General features: G+C 42.6%; 1 protein-coding gene across 1 annotated transcript in view; it reads left to right on the top strand.

Moving 5' to 3' along the window:
* The window catches only part of adam10a (ADAM metallopeptidase domain 10a), a gene marked incomplete at both ends in the record, with an annotated part of 95,964 nt that extends 85,634 nt beyond the window's left edge, over positions 1–10,330 (top strand). The window contains 4 exon segments of the mRNA XM_080542385.1: positions 1–78; positions 519–739; positions 1,347–1,473; positions 10,212–10,330. The exon segment at positions 1–78 is cut by the window's left edge and continues 31 nt beyond it. Of these exon segments, the coding sequence (XP_080398511.1) occupies positions 1–78; positions 519–739; positions 1,347–1,473; positions 10,212–10,330 (545 nt within the window).
* Between the last annotated feature and the right edge of the window lie 5,893 nt (positions 10,331–16,223).

The following is a 16,223-nucleotide window of genomic DNA, read 5'->3' as shown; positions in this document are numbered from 1 at the left end:
GTCTGGACGTGTGCACCTGCGCCTCCACAGAGGGCACGGACGAAGACGAGCTGTGTCACGTCTGCTGCATGGAGAAGAGTGAGCTGGAACACACACCTAGAACACACACACACCTAGAACACACACACCTAGAACACACACACACCTAGAACACACACACACCTAGAACACACACACACACACCTAGAACACACACACACCTAGAACACACACACACACACCTAGAACACACACACACACACACACACACACCTAGAACACACTGCAAAATAGCTTTATACTAGCTTATCCTGATGTGATTTTGAAAATGTAAGGATACTGAGTGGTAGAATGCACATATCTAGGAAAAGTCATGAAAGGAGGGTCCTGAAATTTGATCGAGTGCAGTCCGAGTGCAGTCCCCCTGCAATCCAAGACTCTCTAGTTATAGGATGTCTAACCCCCCTGTCCCCTGGTCCTCCTCCTACAGTCCAAGACTCTCTACTTATAAGATGTCTAACCTGCCCCCCCCCCTGCAGTGAAGCCCACCACCTGCAGCTCTACAGGTTCTGAGAGGTGGAACCGCCACTTCAACAAGAAGGTGACCACGCTGCAGCCCGGCTCGCCCTGCAACGACTTCAAGGGCTACTGTGACGTGTTCATGAAGTGCAGGCTGGTGGACGCAGACGGGCCCCTGGCCAGGCTGAAGAAGGCCATCTTCAACGCTGAGCTGTACGAGAACATCGCAGAGTGGATAGTGGTGAGTGGAGGAGCTCGGCTCCGGCAGCCCTGGTTCTACTGTGGGTCTGTGTGTGTGTGTGTGTGTGTGTGTGTGTGTGTGAGAGAGAAAGAGTGTGTGTGTGGGGGTGCGTGTGAGGGGGTGTGTGTGTGTGTGTGTGGGTGTGGGTGCGTGTGAGGGTGGGTGCGTGCGTGCGTGCGTGTGTGTGTGTGTGTGTTTCAGTGTGCCTTCTAACTGATGTGTATTCAGGATAGCAGTGCGCCCTGCGGCTGAGAATAGCTCTCCTGATGGCATTAAAGCTCCAATGTTGCTGGAACAGAGTGTGTGATATTTTCTGGGAACTGCAATTACAGTTTCACCCCCAAATATTGTATATTATTAATACCAGTTTTAGTAGTTGTCAATTACTACAAAAGTACATGGCACTGGAAAAGGGAGTCATTTAATAATAACTTTATTTGTATAGCACTTTTCCTGCAAACGTTGCAGCTCAAAGTGAAATTTACTCTAATATTTATATTTATCATTTGGATGGCATCTGGCCTCTAATTACTGTGTCTGTGTCTGTGTCTGTGTTTTTGTTTTTGGTCTGTCTGTGTGTCTGTGTGTCTGTGTGTGTGTGTCCCAGGCTCACTGGTGGGCAGTGCTGTTGATGGGCATCGCCCTCATCATGCTGATGGCTGGCTTCATTAAGATCTGCAGCGTCCACACCCCCAGCAGCAACCCCAAGCTGCCGCCGCCCAAGCCCCTGCCAGGTACGTGCCAGCCTGACTGATAACGCTGCTCTCCCTATCTAGTGTTTGGAATGAAGTGTCTTGTAAAAGATAGTCCCTAAACAGAGGACTTCCCTCTCCAAGAGGGAGGTTTGATGTTTCAAGTTTTATTGTTTTTTTTGTAATCAGTATTTTTATCAATAAACACATTTCTTGACTTATACAACTTTTGTATGAAATAGTAACAATATCACCGAATAAAGGCCCTTGCACACCAACGCGTTTTTTACGCGCGTTTTTTACGTCCGTTAAAAAAATAAATTAGAACTCATGTTGTGTCAACCACGCTTGCACACCAATCCGTAACAGGTTCGATTTTCTGCGTTTTCGCGTCCGTCAAAAGCGTTTTGAGAGTAGTTTTTTTTTTTACTCTGGCCAACTCTGGCCACCGTACGAATGTACACTGAGGTAAACAGTGAGAGACATCTCTGAGGTAAACAGTGAGAGACACCACTGAGGTAAAGTAATGTGAGACTAGATAAGAGAAAGAGATAGCTAAAATAAGAGAAAGTGATGGCCTCCGAGAAGCTAATACTACTTGTGTCAGAGCACAAAGCTCTTTATGAAAAAAAGAGCCGTGATTACAAAGATTCAGAATATAAAGACAGAATATGGCAGAGTATTGGAGAGCAGACTGGAATCGGGAATGGTATGTATTGATTACGAAAGATTAGACTAGTGGTCATTATTAGTTTTTCGTTTTTATTTTTTTATTTTTAAATCATGTTCGAAATAAAAGATTCATTAATTCATTCATTCATTCATTCGTAGACTAGTGATTGTGTTCTGGGTAGCTAGCTAGTTAGGTATGAATGCCATTTAGCAATAAGCTGTCTTGTTTTACTGTATAAAGCAGGGGAAGTGAAGAAAATGTGGCGCAACTTGCGGGACACATACATGCGCAAGAAGAGGGATGACAAAATGTACAAGCGGTCAGGGAGCAAGAGTCAATAAAAAATGGAAGTACATGGAGGCAATGTCCTTCCTAGAATCGTCCACTACAAAGAGAAGGTAAAGTTAGCCTATCCAGAAATGCACAACAACAATGATGATGATGCTTACAGCAGAGTGCAACTTATTAGCCACACAGTATGGTTTCATAACGCAGATAACGCCTTCTTTCAACAGATCAGACAGTAATGTTCAATTTGATGAGGAGGATGAAACAGAGGATGAGGAGGATGAAACAGAGTATGAGGAGGACACACAGACAGAGAGGGAGAGCTCCAGTGTAGGGATGGAGACAGAGCAGACCAGCTCAGCCTCTTCAGGTATAACAAGTTGAGTTTTTTTTTTTAATCATTTGCACCTACCACTGGTGTGTATAACTCAAAATTAGTTATATTTAGAGGAGAGGTAGGGTCACACTCAAAGAAGGGGAAAAAAAGTCATTAAGTTCTCTGCATTTGGTTTAATACATCGTTTTGCATGCATGTGCTTCCTCCTCTGTGCATGCAAAACTATGGATTAAATCCATTGGCCTTTTGTAAACCCTGAAGCGCTGGGTCAGAATGCCGAATGCATTTTCTGAGATGCGGCGTGCTCTTGACAGGCGGAGGTTGAAGACGCGCTTGTCCTCTTCAAAAAAAAAAAAACGCAACGGACCGGTGTGCAAGGTCTCTGTGCGTAACGTTTTTTTCGGATGACGGATTTAAAAATACGCATGTGTAAACGCACGCATTGGTGTGCAAAGACCTTAAGTCTTGCTGTCATCAAACAGAAATAATACAGAGAAAAGAACAAAATATAAAATTAAAATTAAAATAAATAAAATAGCACCCATAGATTACATGCATCACTCATCCAATTTGTCAACTTAAGTCTTACAACCGACTAGCAATATATCCCAAGTAGCCTCCCCATTTTGCTGTGTATTGTTCAGTTCTGTCCATAGAACTGAAGGACATTTGTTCGTATGCTGCCACCTTTGCCAACTCCATAAGCCATTCCTGGAAAGACGGCTCCCCTGCGTTCCTCCAGTGTCTCATAATTATTTGTTTTCCAACCATTATACTGGTCTGAATAAATTCTGCAGCTCCACATAGAGACGTCATTTGTGGATCACTGAGAACATACAGTCTCGGACAAAACTCAAAGTTGTCCTGGGTAATGTTTTGCACCCATTCGTGGATCTTTCGCCAGTAATTTTGAATCATAGGACATTCCCAAAGTAAGTGAACCAGGGTCCCTTCCGGCCTGCAACATTTCCAGCAATCAGCATTGTCCTTGAGCTTCAGCCTGAACATCCTGGAGGGGGTCCAGTAGAACCGGTTAAGAACCTTGAACTGGATCAATCTAATTTTAATGTCTCTCGATACTCTCTTAATGTTCTCACATATTTTGTCCCATTCTTTTTCTGTGAAATCAATTTTCAGATCAACTGACCAAGTTACCATCAATGCATAGGATACCTTAACCGTCTGTTGGAAAACCATTTTATAATAGATAGCCGCCTCATGTCCCATACCCATTATCTTTGTTATCTCAGACAGAAGAGTTGACTGTTGAGGTGCGATTCCTTTACCTAGAATACTGTCCAGCAAATGGCGGAGTTGCAAGTATTTCCAAAAATCATGTCTAGGCAACCCATATTCATTAACCAACTCCTCAAATGATTTCAGACCATCTCCCCCTGTATGTCTGTTAATGTTACAATTCCTTTTCTTACCCATTCCTTCCATATAAAGGAACACTTATTTATTAGCAATTTGGGGTTATTCCAAATACAAGATTCAGAGTTAAGATAGACATTTAATTTAAAGGACTTAGGACTTTCTTCCATACATTGTAGAGGTTGGCTATTATAGGATGGAATCGTAATTCAAATGATAATTTGCTGGACATAGAATTTATAGGGGCAATAGGGGAAAGCAATTTTTGCTCAATCTCAAACCAAGGAGAGGAGCCCTTTCAGGTGGCAGTGTCCATTGAGCAATGTGTCTCAGGCAGTAGGCATAGTGAAACAATATTAGTTTAGGTAAACCCATACCACCCTTATTAATCGGGACTTGGAGCTTTTCCAACTTTATCCTAGCATGTTTACCATTCCATAGAAACTTTTTTGCTAACATGGTCAAACCTTTTGAAGTACACCTGGGGTATGGCAATAGGAAGGCATTGGAGCAGGTAATTCAATCTCGGGATACAGTTCATCTTCAGGACATTGATTTTCCCCCATAATGATAGAAATAGTGTTGACCACCTTTCTGTATCTAAAGCAATTTTCTTAAAAAGAGGGTCGACATTTTTTTCTATTATTTTGCTGGTTTGATGAGGAAAGAGGATACCTAGGTATTTTATACCTTCCATAGGCCACTGAAAAGACCCTGCCTGGAATAAAGTCTTAGGGCAATACGAAGTTAGTGGAAGAGCCTCGGACTTAGACCAATTGACCTTGTACCCTGATAGCTTGGAGAAGGACTTGATGTTGTCTAAAAGTGCTGGGACAGATCTACCTGGGTCCGAGGCAAGCCATAATATGTCATCCGCATATAACATAAGCTTATGCGTGGACTCATTTATTCTAATTCCTTGAATATTCGGGTTGTTACGAATCATTACTGCAAGGGGTTCGAGGGCTAGACAGAAGAGACCTGGTGACAGCGCCGAGCCCTGCCGAGTGCCTCTACCTAGTGTAAAATAGGATGATATTAGACCGTTTGTGTTCACCGCTGCCTCCGGGTCTTCATAAAGGATCTCAATCCATCTCAGAAATGTTTGGCCAAACCCAAAAGCCTTCAATGTTTGAAACATGTATCTCCATTCTATCCTATCAAACGCTTTCATAGCATCGAGCGAGATGGCCGCTGTTGGATTGTTAGAATTTCGCATAAACCACATAATATTTATAAGGCGCCTCACATTATCAGAAGAATTTCTACGTCTAATAAAGCCCACTTGGTCCGGATGGATAAGTGACCCAAGTGTTTTATCTAATCTATTAGCAAGTATTTTAGATAGTAGTCGACAATCGACTGAGATCAAGCTTATCGGACGATAGCTTTTGCAATCAGTCGGATCCTTCTCTTTTTTCAATATAAGTGTAATAATTGCTTGATTTAGAGACTGAGGTAGCCTACCACTTTCAAATGCCTCCGTAAGCATCTTTTCAAACAATGGCAGGAGATCTTCAGCATAACATTTGAAAAATTCAGCTGTAAAGCCGTCATGGCCAGGCGATTTGCCTGCTGGTAGGGCCTTGATTGCTTCAATAATCTCCGGTGAACTAATAGGTGAATCTAACTCCTCTTGTTGTGCACCACTCAGTTTAGGGAGGTTCAAATTATCAAGGAAGGATACTATCTCGTCATCCGTGGCAGTGCTTTCAGACGTATAGAGGTTTATATAAAAGTCTTTGAAGATGTCATTTATCTTACTTGGTTCAGTTGCCAATGTCCCTTCTGCATCCCTCACTGCTGCTATAATAGATTTAGACTCTTTCTGTTTAATGTATCTAGCCAAGAATGTTCCTGCCTTATCCCCAGATTCAAAAATAGTCTGCCTAGCTCTAAACAGAAGAAACTCAGTTTTCTTAGATATTATAGTATTATATTCATACTTAAGATGAGTCAGTTTTTTACAAAGCACGTCAGATATATTCCTTTTTAATTTATCCTCTATATTCTTAATTTCCCTTTCTAAATCTAGAAGTTTAGCAGTGGAAGCCTTTTTTTTATGAGAGGAGTACTGAATAATGAATCCCCTGAGAAAAGCCTTCATGGCCTCCCATGCCACTATGGCGGAGGGAGCCGGAGGGACATTGGTCTCCAAGTATAGATTGATCTGTGCCCTAAGCTCCTCCCTAAAACCAACGTCCCGTAGCAGCGATGAGCGCCACACTCGTGACCTCATGGTCTCTCGATATGGAGTCATATCTAATCTAACCATAGCATGGTCGGTCAACAGAATGCTATCAATAGTGCAGGCCAGTATGGAGGGCAATAAGGATCTTGAAATAAGGAAAAAGTCTATTCGCGAGTATACTTTGTGTGCTCCTGAATAGAAAGTATAATCCCTATCCACTGGATGGTTCAGCCTCCATACATCTGCAAGGCCCATGGAATTACATATTCTCTTAATAATTAAAACAGAATCAGTCTCTCTACCTCCTGTTGGCTTACTGCGATCCATGATTTTATCTACGGCATTATTGAAATCTCCCCCTAAAACTATAGGGTACTGTCCAATACCACACAATTTACTTTCCAAGTCCGCAAAGAAACTAGGATTATCTGCATTCAGTGCATATACGTACATTGGCCAATATCAGGGTCTGACCTTGTATGTCAGCCAATATTATAACTATCATCTTTAACCTCCTTCCTTAGCTTAAATTGCAAACCTTCGTTAATTAGTATGGCTACCCCTTAACTGTTAGAAGACCCAGCACTAAAGAATACATGCCCCACCCATTCTCTGCATATTTTAACTGATTCCTGATGAGAGCAATGTGTTTCCTGCAAAAAAACTATATCCTGTTTTTTAATTTTCAAATGTCTCAAAATCTTTTTTCTCTTAGCTGGACACCCTAATCCATTTACATTCCAGGTGAAATAGCACAAATTCCTCTGATTGCTAGTCATAGATAAATGTTTACGTATTTAACCATAGAATGAGTGTTGGTTATAATATAATGTAAGACCCCTGGTGCATTAACAAAGTAAATAATAACATGTAACTTATAAGACACAAAACAAAAAACGTGGTGATCTCTATAAGCAGAGAACAATGACTAAGAACAGTATCATAGTAAAACAAAACAATAACCTTCCTAGGTCCATGACTTAGAACAAGTCAGCCCAAAAGCCCTCTGCTTTGGGTAAATTGTCCAAGATGTGTTCAGATGATGTGTCCATCAGAATTGTAAGGGGTTGTACATTTAGTAAAATAACCCACTGGGGAATTATGGCCATAACAAGCTTACATGTTGGTCACATAGCTTAGAACAAACTCAAATGTCAGATAAACTGTACAAGGTGCCAAGCGGGTAATAGACCAATAAGCATATTGCGTAAAAAAAATAAAAAAAAATCCCCGCACCTATTAAACCATATCCCAAATTAAAGTTTCTTGAAAACGCACCGTTACAGTAGGCCTACCGTCCTCAGCGATGCTCAATAAACTGTAATGCTGACTCCGGGTTGTCAAACACCCGTGGGCCATTTCCATCGGTGGAGATCCTCAGACGTGCAGGGTAGAGCAGGCTGAATTTGATCTTACGCTCATGGAGTGCTCTCTTGCAAAGGTTTAGTAGAAGGCGATAATAGGGAGAAGGTTTTTCCTTCTATCAGTGGCCCCGGGCCCGAGCTAGAGTACTCTTCCTGCAACGAATGGTGGACTGCTGATTCACATGCTTAGTATTCAAATGTATTGATTGTAAGTCGCTTTGGAATAAGGCGTCTGCTAAATGCCAAAAATGTAAAAAAATGTAAATGTAAATGTTGAATGCTTCTCTCTTCCGCTGGGTCTCCTTCGAGTAATCTGGGAAGTTCCTCACCGGTTTGTTGTCCCACGTTATGCGTCTCTTCTTCCGTGCCTCCTCAAGGATGTTCTGGCAATCTTTGTAGCGCAGAAAGCAGGCGACGATGGTTCTCACTTTGCCCTTGTCTCCGGTATCCAAACGTGTTCCAATCCTATGAGCGCGATCCATTTCGATTCCACCTGGGGGAGGGTTGATGTCCAGGGATGTTGAGATGAGTTTGTTCAGGAAGGCAGTCATGTCGTTCTTTTCAGCTCCTTCTGGTATCCCAACGAATCTGAGGTTATTGCGTCTGGATCTATCTTTATCTTCAGCGTCAGCTAGCCTGTCTGTTAGTTGTTGCAAGTCCGCTTTAGTGACTGCAGGAACGGCACTCCTGTTAGCTTGTTCGTCCTCCAGCCTACTCACTCGTTCCTCCACCTCAGTAATACGTGTGCCGAGTGAGGTCAGTTTAGCGTCCATGGAACACACAGAACGTCGTATTTCTTTCATTTCTGCCGTGTCCTCCGATATCTTATTCAGCATCTCGAGTATTTGAGCCATATCATACTCAGTGGCTCTGCTATCAACAGGAGCTTTGCTAGCTAGTTCTACCTCGTTAGCATCATCCACGTTAGCTTGCATGTGGAGTTGCGTTTGTGTGGCTGAACGAAGTCTCTGTCTTGACTCCTCCTTTTTTGGGTCTTCTGCCATATCTCCCGTCACTTAAATGTTTCCCCTCAAATTGTTAACAGTTGAACACAATTACAGATAATTTAAAGGATTTTAGTCCCAAAGTCGACGAGAGCACGCTTTAGGCTGCCATCTCTTATTCCTGCGTCACGTGACTCTCTTCAAGTTTTATTGTTGCGTCACATTACACGAGTGTTACAAGTGTAAGAGAGTCAAATTCTTAGGCTTGGGTTCCTGTCATTGCAACACAAGACAATAAGGCTATAGGCATAGTTCAAGATAAAGAAGTGACAATAGCGCAGGACATAAGTGACAAATAAGACAGGATACAATTAGCAGTATCCAGACAATTGCAAACAATAAGGCATTAGGCATGATTAGATTTTAAAAAGTGTCAATAGTACAGGACATAAGTGACAGTAGTAAAGTGACTGTGAGCTTAAGGTTTAGGGGTAGTTGAGGGCTAGTGGGTAGTGAGTTGGACTGGTGATCGGAAGGTTGTGAGTTCAAATCCCGCCTGAAACACCACCCCTAGTGTGTCCTTGAGTACTCTTGGAACTTAGCCCTCAGTTACTCCAGGGGGGATGTCCCTGTAATCCATCATTGACCTTTCGCAAAACCCCGCCCCCAAATGCACTTTGTCCAATCATAACTAGCAACCTTTTACTTGGTGAAGAAGGAAGTCCGACATTGTTCACAATGGTGAAGCGGTGTGCCTATGGACTTTGCAAATCGAACAGCAGATATCCTAAAAGTTTAGAGGGGGGAGTGATATTCTTCCCCTTTCCAAAGCCCAAAACGCAAGAGGAAAGATGCCGATGATTAAAAATAGTTATGAATTCCGTGTTTGGATAATCATACTACAGTATTGCCTGCGAATTTGATCAATTGTTCTAATATATTGGAAGCATTTTGGGTTGTGAAATGTAATAATAATAATAATTAATATTTATAAGTTATTAATAAGTCATATTTCAGTCTGGGGAGAGAGCTGCTAGCTATGACTAGCAATGACACAGTAGCACTAGCTAGCTACCTCTAATATTAGCTTGCAACTTCGAGGCACTTGTCATCTTGACTAATAAAAGATGTAGTTATGACAACTAGCTAACATAATAAAAGCAGAACTTACCCAGCAGTGCAAGAGCATGCCTGGTCCACAATGTTATGCTTTTGGAACTTCAGATGGAGGTCATGGGATTTCTCGTTTTTGCACTGCGACCTGTATGCATTTGCTTCGATTAAGGTTGTGTCCCCTTCTTTTTTTATGTTGATATTATTAATATATCCCTCCACTGCATATTGCAAACCCTTTTGTCTCGATCTGGAGGATATTGCGTTTGTATTGCTCCAAAAAGCATCACTTAAAGTGACTGGTATGACACAGATCGCATCCATGCTGCGCTGTTTTAGGCTGGGCTTTGCGAAAGGTCAATTGTAAATGGTTTTGGATTAAAAGCGTCTGCTAAATGGCGTAGTCTAGGTATGTATGGGATGTGCTTGTGGACGTGCGAGGCTGTGTGTTGTGGAGAGCGACGGGTGTTGAAGGAGGTCCCCTCTGTCCCCTCAGGCACCCTGAAGAGGAGGCGACAGCAGCAGGCCAACGCAGGACAGCAGGCCCAGCCCCAGCGCCACCACCACCCCCGCCAGCCCAGAGAGAACTACCAGATGGGTCAGCTGAGGCGTTGAGACACTGCCCCCCCCCCTCCCCTCTCTTTGCCTTGGTTCTTCCTAGTGCCTACAGTGGAACACTTCACTCCAAAGAGTTTTACCTGTACCAATCATTTTTGCAAACCACCCATCCGCCAAACTAAAACTGGCAACAGAAACTGATTTCAGTGGACAAAAAACGGACAGTTCCAGGACCTAACAAACTTACTCACTCACCCATCACCACTGCTCTGGGAGCCAGCCCAAGCTGTTGTTTGTTGACACAGCTTTAAGAGGAGAAAGAAAGAAAAAAAGATACAAGCTCTCCACAAGAGGGACAGGAGGAGAGATTTCACTGATTTATGTTGTTCTGTGGAGTTTTTTTTTTATTCCGGGCTTTTTTGTTTGTTTGTTTTTACTGAAGTGCGGAAGAGAGAGGCGCTGCGATGTGGTAGCGCTCTCCCTCTCTCCTCCCCTCCTTTTTTTAGGCTTTCTTTTTTCTCCCTCTCTTTTTTTCTTCTCTGAAGTGCTGCCCTCTAGAGCAGGACGACAGGACTGCAGGTCACATGGGTTTTTTGCTGATAATCAAGGCCAGGAAGTGAGACATCGTAGCGGAAGAGACTCGTTTTGCCAATGTAATTAAAATTGTTTTAAATCAAAACAAGATGAGAAAAGAAAAAAAAATGCAGGCTTTTATTTCTAAAGCGTACATGTTCTATCTGCGTGCAATTGTACAGATATTGCGATATTTTTTTTTTCTTTGTATCATATGAAATTGATTGTTTTTCCTGCTGTCTGATGATATGAAGATTATATTTACTGTTTTAATTCACTCTCTCAGGATTAATAAAACAACAAACAAATGTAGGGGGGGGGGGGACTGGGGGTTGGTGGATTAGATGGCTGCATGTTGACCTCCCGTAGGGTTTTAAGACCCCTGCCCCTCCCTGCCCCCCCCCCCCCCCCCCCCCCCCCCCTCCCCTCTGCTCCCCTCCCCTCTGCTCTGCAGTGATACCTGGCTGGGCTGACTGTCTATGTCGCATGACTGACATTTAGCAGCTGCTGAGGGATATGATAGATCATATGACAGATAGCAGTTGTCAGAAACGGAGGGAATGTAGAAATAAAGCTGTATACGATGAAACAGTGGTCTGACAGAGGACTTGGTGTGGGGGGGGGGGGAGGGCGGGGCTGGTGGAAGGTATCATATGCAGGTGGGTTTGCTTGTTGCAGTATGGGGGATACGACTAGGTAGGAGAATAGCTTTTTTTTAACTGAATATATATGACATAGTCTTCAGCTATTTCTTTTCTCTGACTCATTGCTTTGCATTGATGCCAATCATAGAACAACCACTATATAATACAGCAGATGTGCTGCTCTGTGGATCATTCCAAGTGAGTGGTTGGTATACAATATAAGAGATGGAGAGATAAGAGAATCCTCAGTGCTTTAGTGCAGAGAGAGCTGTAAGGTGGACTGGCTGGCTGGTGCTACACCTAGGACTACTGCCACTGAAAGTGGTTCCATCATATCCTTTAAGTATAATGGCCTTGGCCAGAGCCGGGGAACACAGGTCCACTGGGCTGTGGAGAGGACCACAGACATGCTGCACCGGGGTCAGTGGGCCAAAAGCCTTGTAGCCTCATGAGTACTTACTTCCTCCCGACAGCGCAAAAGCAAAAGCCCTGAAAAATAGCAAGAATTGAACATCTATTTTTGCGGGGTGGGAGGCGTTCTTCAGTGCATTAAAAGAACAAAATGTGTTAAATGAAGAACTGCGCTGGTCTGGGCGAGGACTGGGCCGTGAGGGAAGTACTACTTTAGCTACAAAGCTTTTGGGGGCGGCCCTGGGCGGGCTCCTGCTATCTCTGCTGCCCGTCCTCCTCGAATGCTGTTCTCTTAAAACGCACACATTCACTCGTTAAGGGCAGATCTGGGAACAGCGGGTCTGGGAACGCCCTGTGACATACAGGACCAGCTGTCAGCCAGCTTGAGGAACATTCTCCATGTTGGCATGCATTAGGAATGTGATGATGGATGGTTTGCCAGATGAAGAACCTGGATGGCTTTAATGTGATTGTGGATTCTTTTTTTTCTTTTTTTTTTCTTTTATTTTGCTATTCAAATATGTGTATATGAGGAGTAATTGTATTGATGGAATCTAGAAATGTTACTCTTGTTATGTTTGAGTGTCCAGCTAAACCAAGCTGATATGAATGAACAGAGATTTGACAAGGCAACCAATCAAATGTCACTATTTCTAGCCAATTTCTTTGGCTACCACTTCCTCTCCATGTCATACCGTAGCGCCTCCCTGTTGACTTTGTCACTTCTATTCTCCTGTGGTTTCTGGTCAGTATAGTATAAAGACCAAGTATCAACAAATGTGCCTGATTGGAGTGAGAGCCTCTGAGGGAGTCCCCTGAGCGCAGAGCCACTCCAGAGGACGTAGGTGAGTGTAGACAGAATGGCCCGGCCCGCTCTCAGCCCAGTGAGACCCCCTCAAGGACAAACCAGAGCAATCAGAAGGCAGCAGGATATCCTACAGAGTCTGTTTATCAGTCTGGACTCTCGGGAGGGTTGAGGAAACAGGAGGTGGCCCTGCTTGACCTCCTGGGCTCCCGCAGGTCACTTCTACAAGGCCGACTCCACTGACACTTTGTTTTTTATGTGGCTGGTGAGTGTTGAAAGCTCCCAAATCCTGTAGCCATGGTTTCTGAATTGAGTTACCGAAAAAATTTACTTAGAACAGATAGGCAAGGTCAAAAGGTGGAAGTAATTTTACTCTCGGAATCATTTTATCCCGTTCAAATGCTCTGTGACTGTACAATGTTGCTGTACTTATGAAGACTGATGATGGCCACTCATCCTTACGGCATATTGGGTAGATACTAGACAGCCTATCAGTGAGCAGAACTGAGGACAAGCAAGCCTCCTCGCAGACGAATGCCTTCATTGTTCCCTCCAAAACTGGTACATGGAGAATTCTCTCATTCTGTAATAATGACAGAATGGGTATCTACGTATGTCCATGTATCTATGTTCCATGTCTACAAGAATGCTTATAGACAAATACACAACTCCTCCCTTGATTTACAAAATGTCTTTCTTTTTTCTGTTCTTTGTGTTGTGCTGGTGGGAGTGGGTTTGTGCTGGATAATAAAGATGGTTTCTCATTACCTTTTGACATTAGTAAACTCATTTGAGTGTGGTCAGCTTAAACCATTCTTCTCTCATTCCTGTCTTTTTGTGTCTGTGGTAAGGTCAGGGTGATAGGTGGGTGTATGCAGGGAGGCCCCTGGAATTTTAATTTCTTCCTTTCATGTCTTGCTAAAAGTCTTTGAGAAAACGTGCACTGAAATGTAAGTGATGTAAGCAAGAGAGAATCCAAAATGGAAAAAGTCTAATACTACTGTCTGATTTTAATGTCCGCTGTGTTTTATACAGTATCTTCATTTTTTCTTTGTTTTGATTTATTTACTTTTCTGTTCTTGTCTTTTTATTTTGGTTCTATTTCCCGTTCTGCTCACTTTGAACATTTTTACTAAAATTGCAAGTATTGTGCAAAGATATGTAAAAAAAAACGTTTTTTTTTGAAGTACTTGAAATGCATTAATAAAAATAGACTTGATCAAACACAGCTCAGTCATTTGTCGATATTATGTCTCATGATTTATCTCGAAATGTCGAAATGTCAAATCCATAGGTCGTTTCTGAGAAATAACAAGAAAATGCATTGACTTAGAGTAGGAAATGTCCCTCCGCTCCAGAACAGACAAAACTACCCACTTTAAGACATCACTCGGCTTATTGATGTGGCAAGAGTCCAATCAAATATAGATGGTGTTCCTCTATTGTCAGATTAATAAGGGGTCTCTGAAGATTCAATCTCTCGCTGCGGTTTAAACTGTTTGAAGTGATGGGGGACATTTCTCAGCATTTAATAAAGAGGATAGTATTCAATTATCTCCCGAAGTCTCATGTCTAATGGCACTTATCTCCATATATTGAATTAGAACAGCGTTTTCTATTACACACAACCCCATCATAACAACCCATGTTGCCGTGGAGACTCTCTGCCCAAGTCATAGCCATGGTTACCTTTGTACTTTGTCAGCACTGAGAGGTAATTACTTTCCTTGTCCCCGCCACACGCTCTCCGCATTCCAATCTTCACAATGACTCCTCTCCTCCTATTATTTATCTCCATTTCCAACCCAGAATTGTTCCCCCACACTCCCCATCCTTCCTGTGCTACACTTATCTTGCATGTCTCAACAAATGTTAAATAGGTCCCTGTCTGTATTTAATTGATTTATTATTTGTTGATTTATAATTTCTCCTTTTACACTTTTTCAAGCCCTTTGGGAAGTGTCTGCAAATAAATTGAGGTGAGATACACATTCATCATTCCTTGTGGGACTGTAGCAGAATTACTTATTATAATTATGTACCTGAGGAAGCATGTCAGGACTGTTTGTAGAATTAGGACTGATTTATCACATCATAAATAGTTGAAAAATGTGTGGTTGTCATTTATTGTGTCAGTATGCATGTCTGTAAGGTGATGTGTGTAATGCTAAATAGCCCCTAATATATAGATTGTCTAATATATAAATTGTCTAAGCACTGCAGCACATAGGGGCAGGTGGCCTTGGGCCTAATGCTCAAACAGCCAGACCTGTCTTTAGGTTTCCAGTCTCAGAGGACACCGGAGGGACAGTTTATCCAGACTGGGATGTCATTTCCCCCAGGGCCAGCTCAGGCTGTGTGCTGTTGGACAGGGTGTCTGGTCTGGTGTCACACAGATAGTGGATGTCTCATTAAAGTGAGGAGGACTGCAGAGCCAGGACAGGACAGGGCTTTATCCCCAGGAGATAAGAAGGTCTGGAGGAAAGGCCTGGGGCTAGAGGACTGTGGTCATTAAGTTGTCTGTGTAACCAGCATGCTATGTCTACTGGGTGGGTTTGAGTGAGAATACAGAATACCGTGGCCAATTCTCATTTGCGGATACTAGAAAATGCATTCAGTTAGTAGCATATGTTCAGATGGTAATGCAAGAGGGGACTTTCCATGCCCCCTACCTTCTTGCATCTGCCCATAACATTATTGTGATTGTTGGGGGCTGATGTGACCCTTAATTATGCTTAATTAAGTGAGTGAATGTCAGTCATTAAAAAATGGGAAATCATTCTGAGCAACCAAATAAAGACCATATCTGTGTAAGGTTTGAACCTCAATACATATTTATAGAATTGATAGATTTATATAAAAAAAAAGACTATATAAATGATAATGAAATACAGATAGTTGGAAGAAAAAGAGTAAACAGCAGGACAACAAAAAGAGTATTCTCATGTGACGGCTATGAGTAGCCTGGTTGTCTGTCTATATGTTTGTGTCTGTAGTAGTGTCTGTTCTGGGGCCCATTCCACGAAGGTGGATTATCTTCTAATCCTCGATAAAGTTCTAATCGGCGATAATGTTAGCTTGCGTTCAAGGTGCCATCAATGTGGCTCAAATAATTCGCTGTTTGGTTGCTATGCAACCTATCCTTCTGAGTCAGATATAATTAGCCTGGTCCCGAGCAGACTTACTGGCTGGCTAAGGTAATGTGTGCGTCAAAAAAGGCTCACAGGCGGAAACTACATCCCGAACGACAGTTCCTCAAGTGTCTTTTAGGAAATATTAGTTCCCACTTCACACGAGATAGATAGATAGTTTGACTGTGTGATAGATAGATAATTTGATATTTTGAAAGTGTGATCGATCGATAGATAGTTTGATTGTGTGATAGATAACTTGATATTTTGAAAGTGTGATAGATAGATCGATAGATAAATAAATTAAAAAGTGTAATAAAAAAATAATAGGTATCTTTATTAACTTGCATTGCTTTTGTCACAGCGGTCTGGCTGGCGCAATGGTT

This window comes from Nansenia antarctica (genome assembly GCF_963989245.1).
Source record: "Nansenia antarctica genome assembly, chromosome: 1".
In the NCBI taxonomy this organism is placed as follows: domain Eukaryota; kingdom Metazoa; phylum Chordata; class Actinopteri; order Argentiniformes; family Microstomatidae; genus Nansenia; species Nansenia antarctica.
This window is presented reverse-complemented; position numbering and strand designations above follow the sequence as displayed.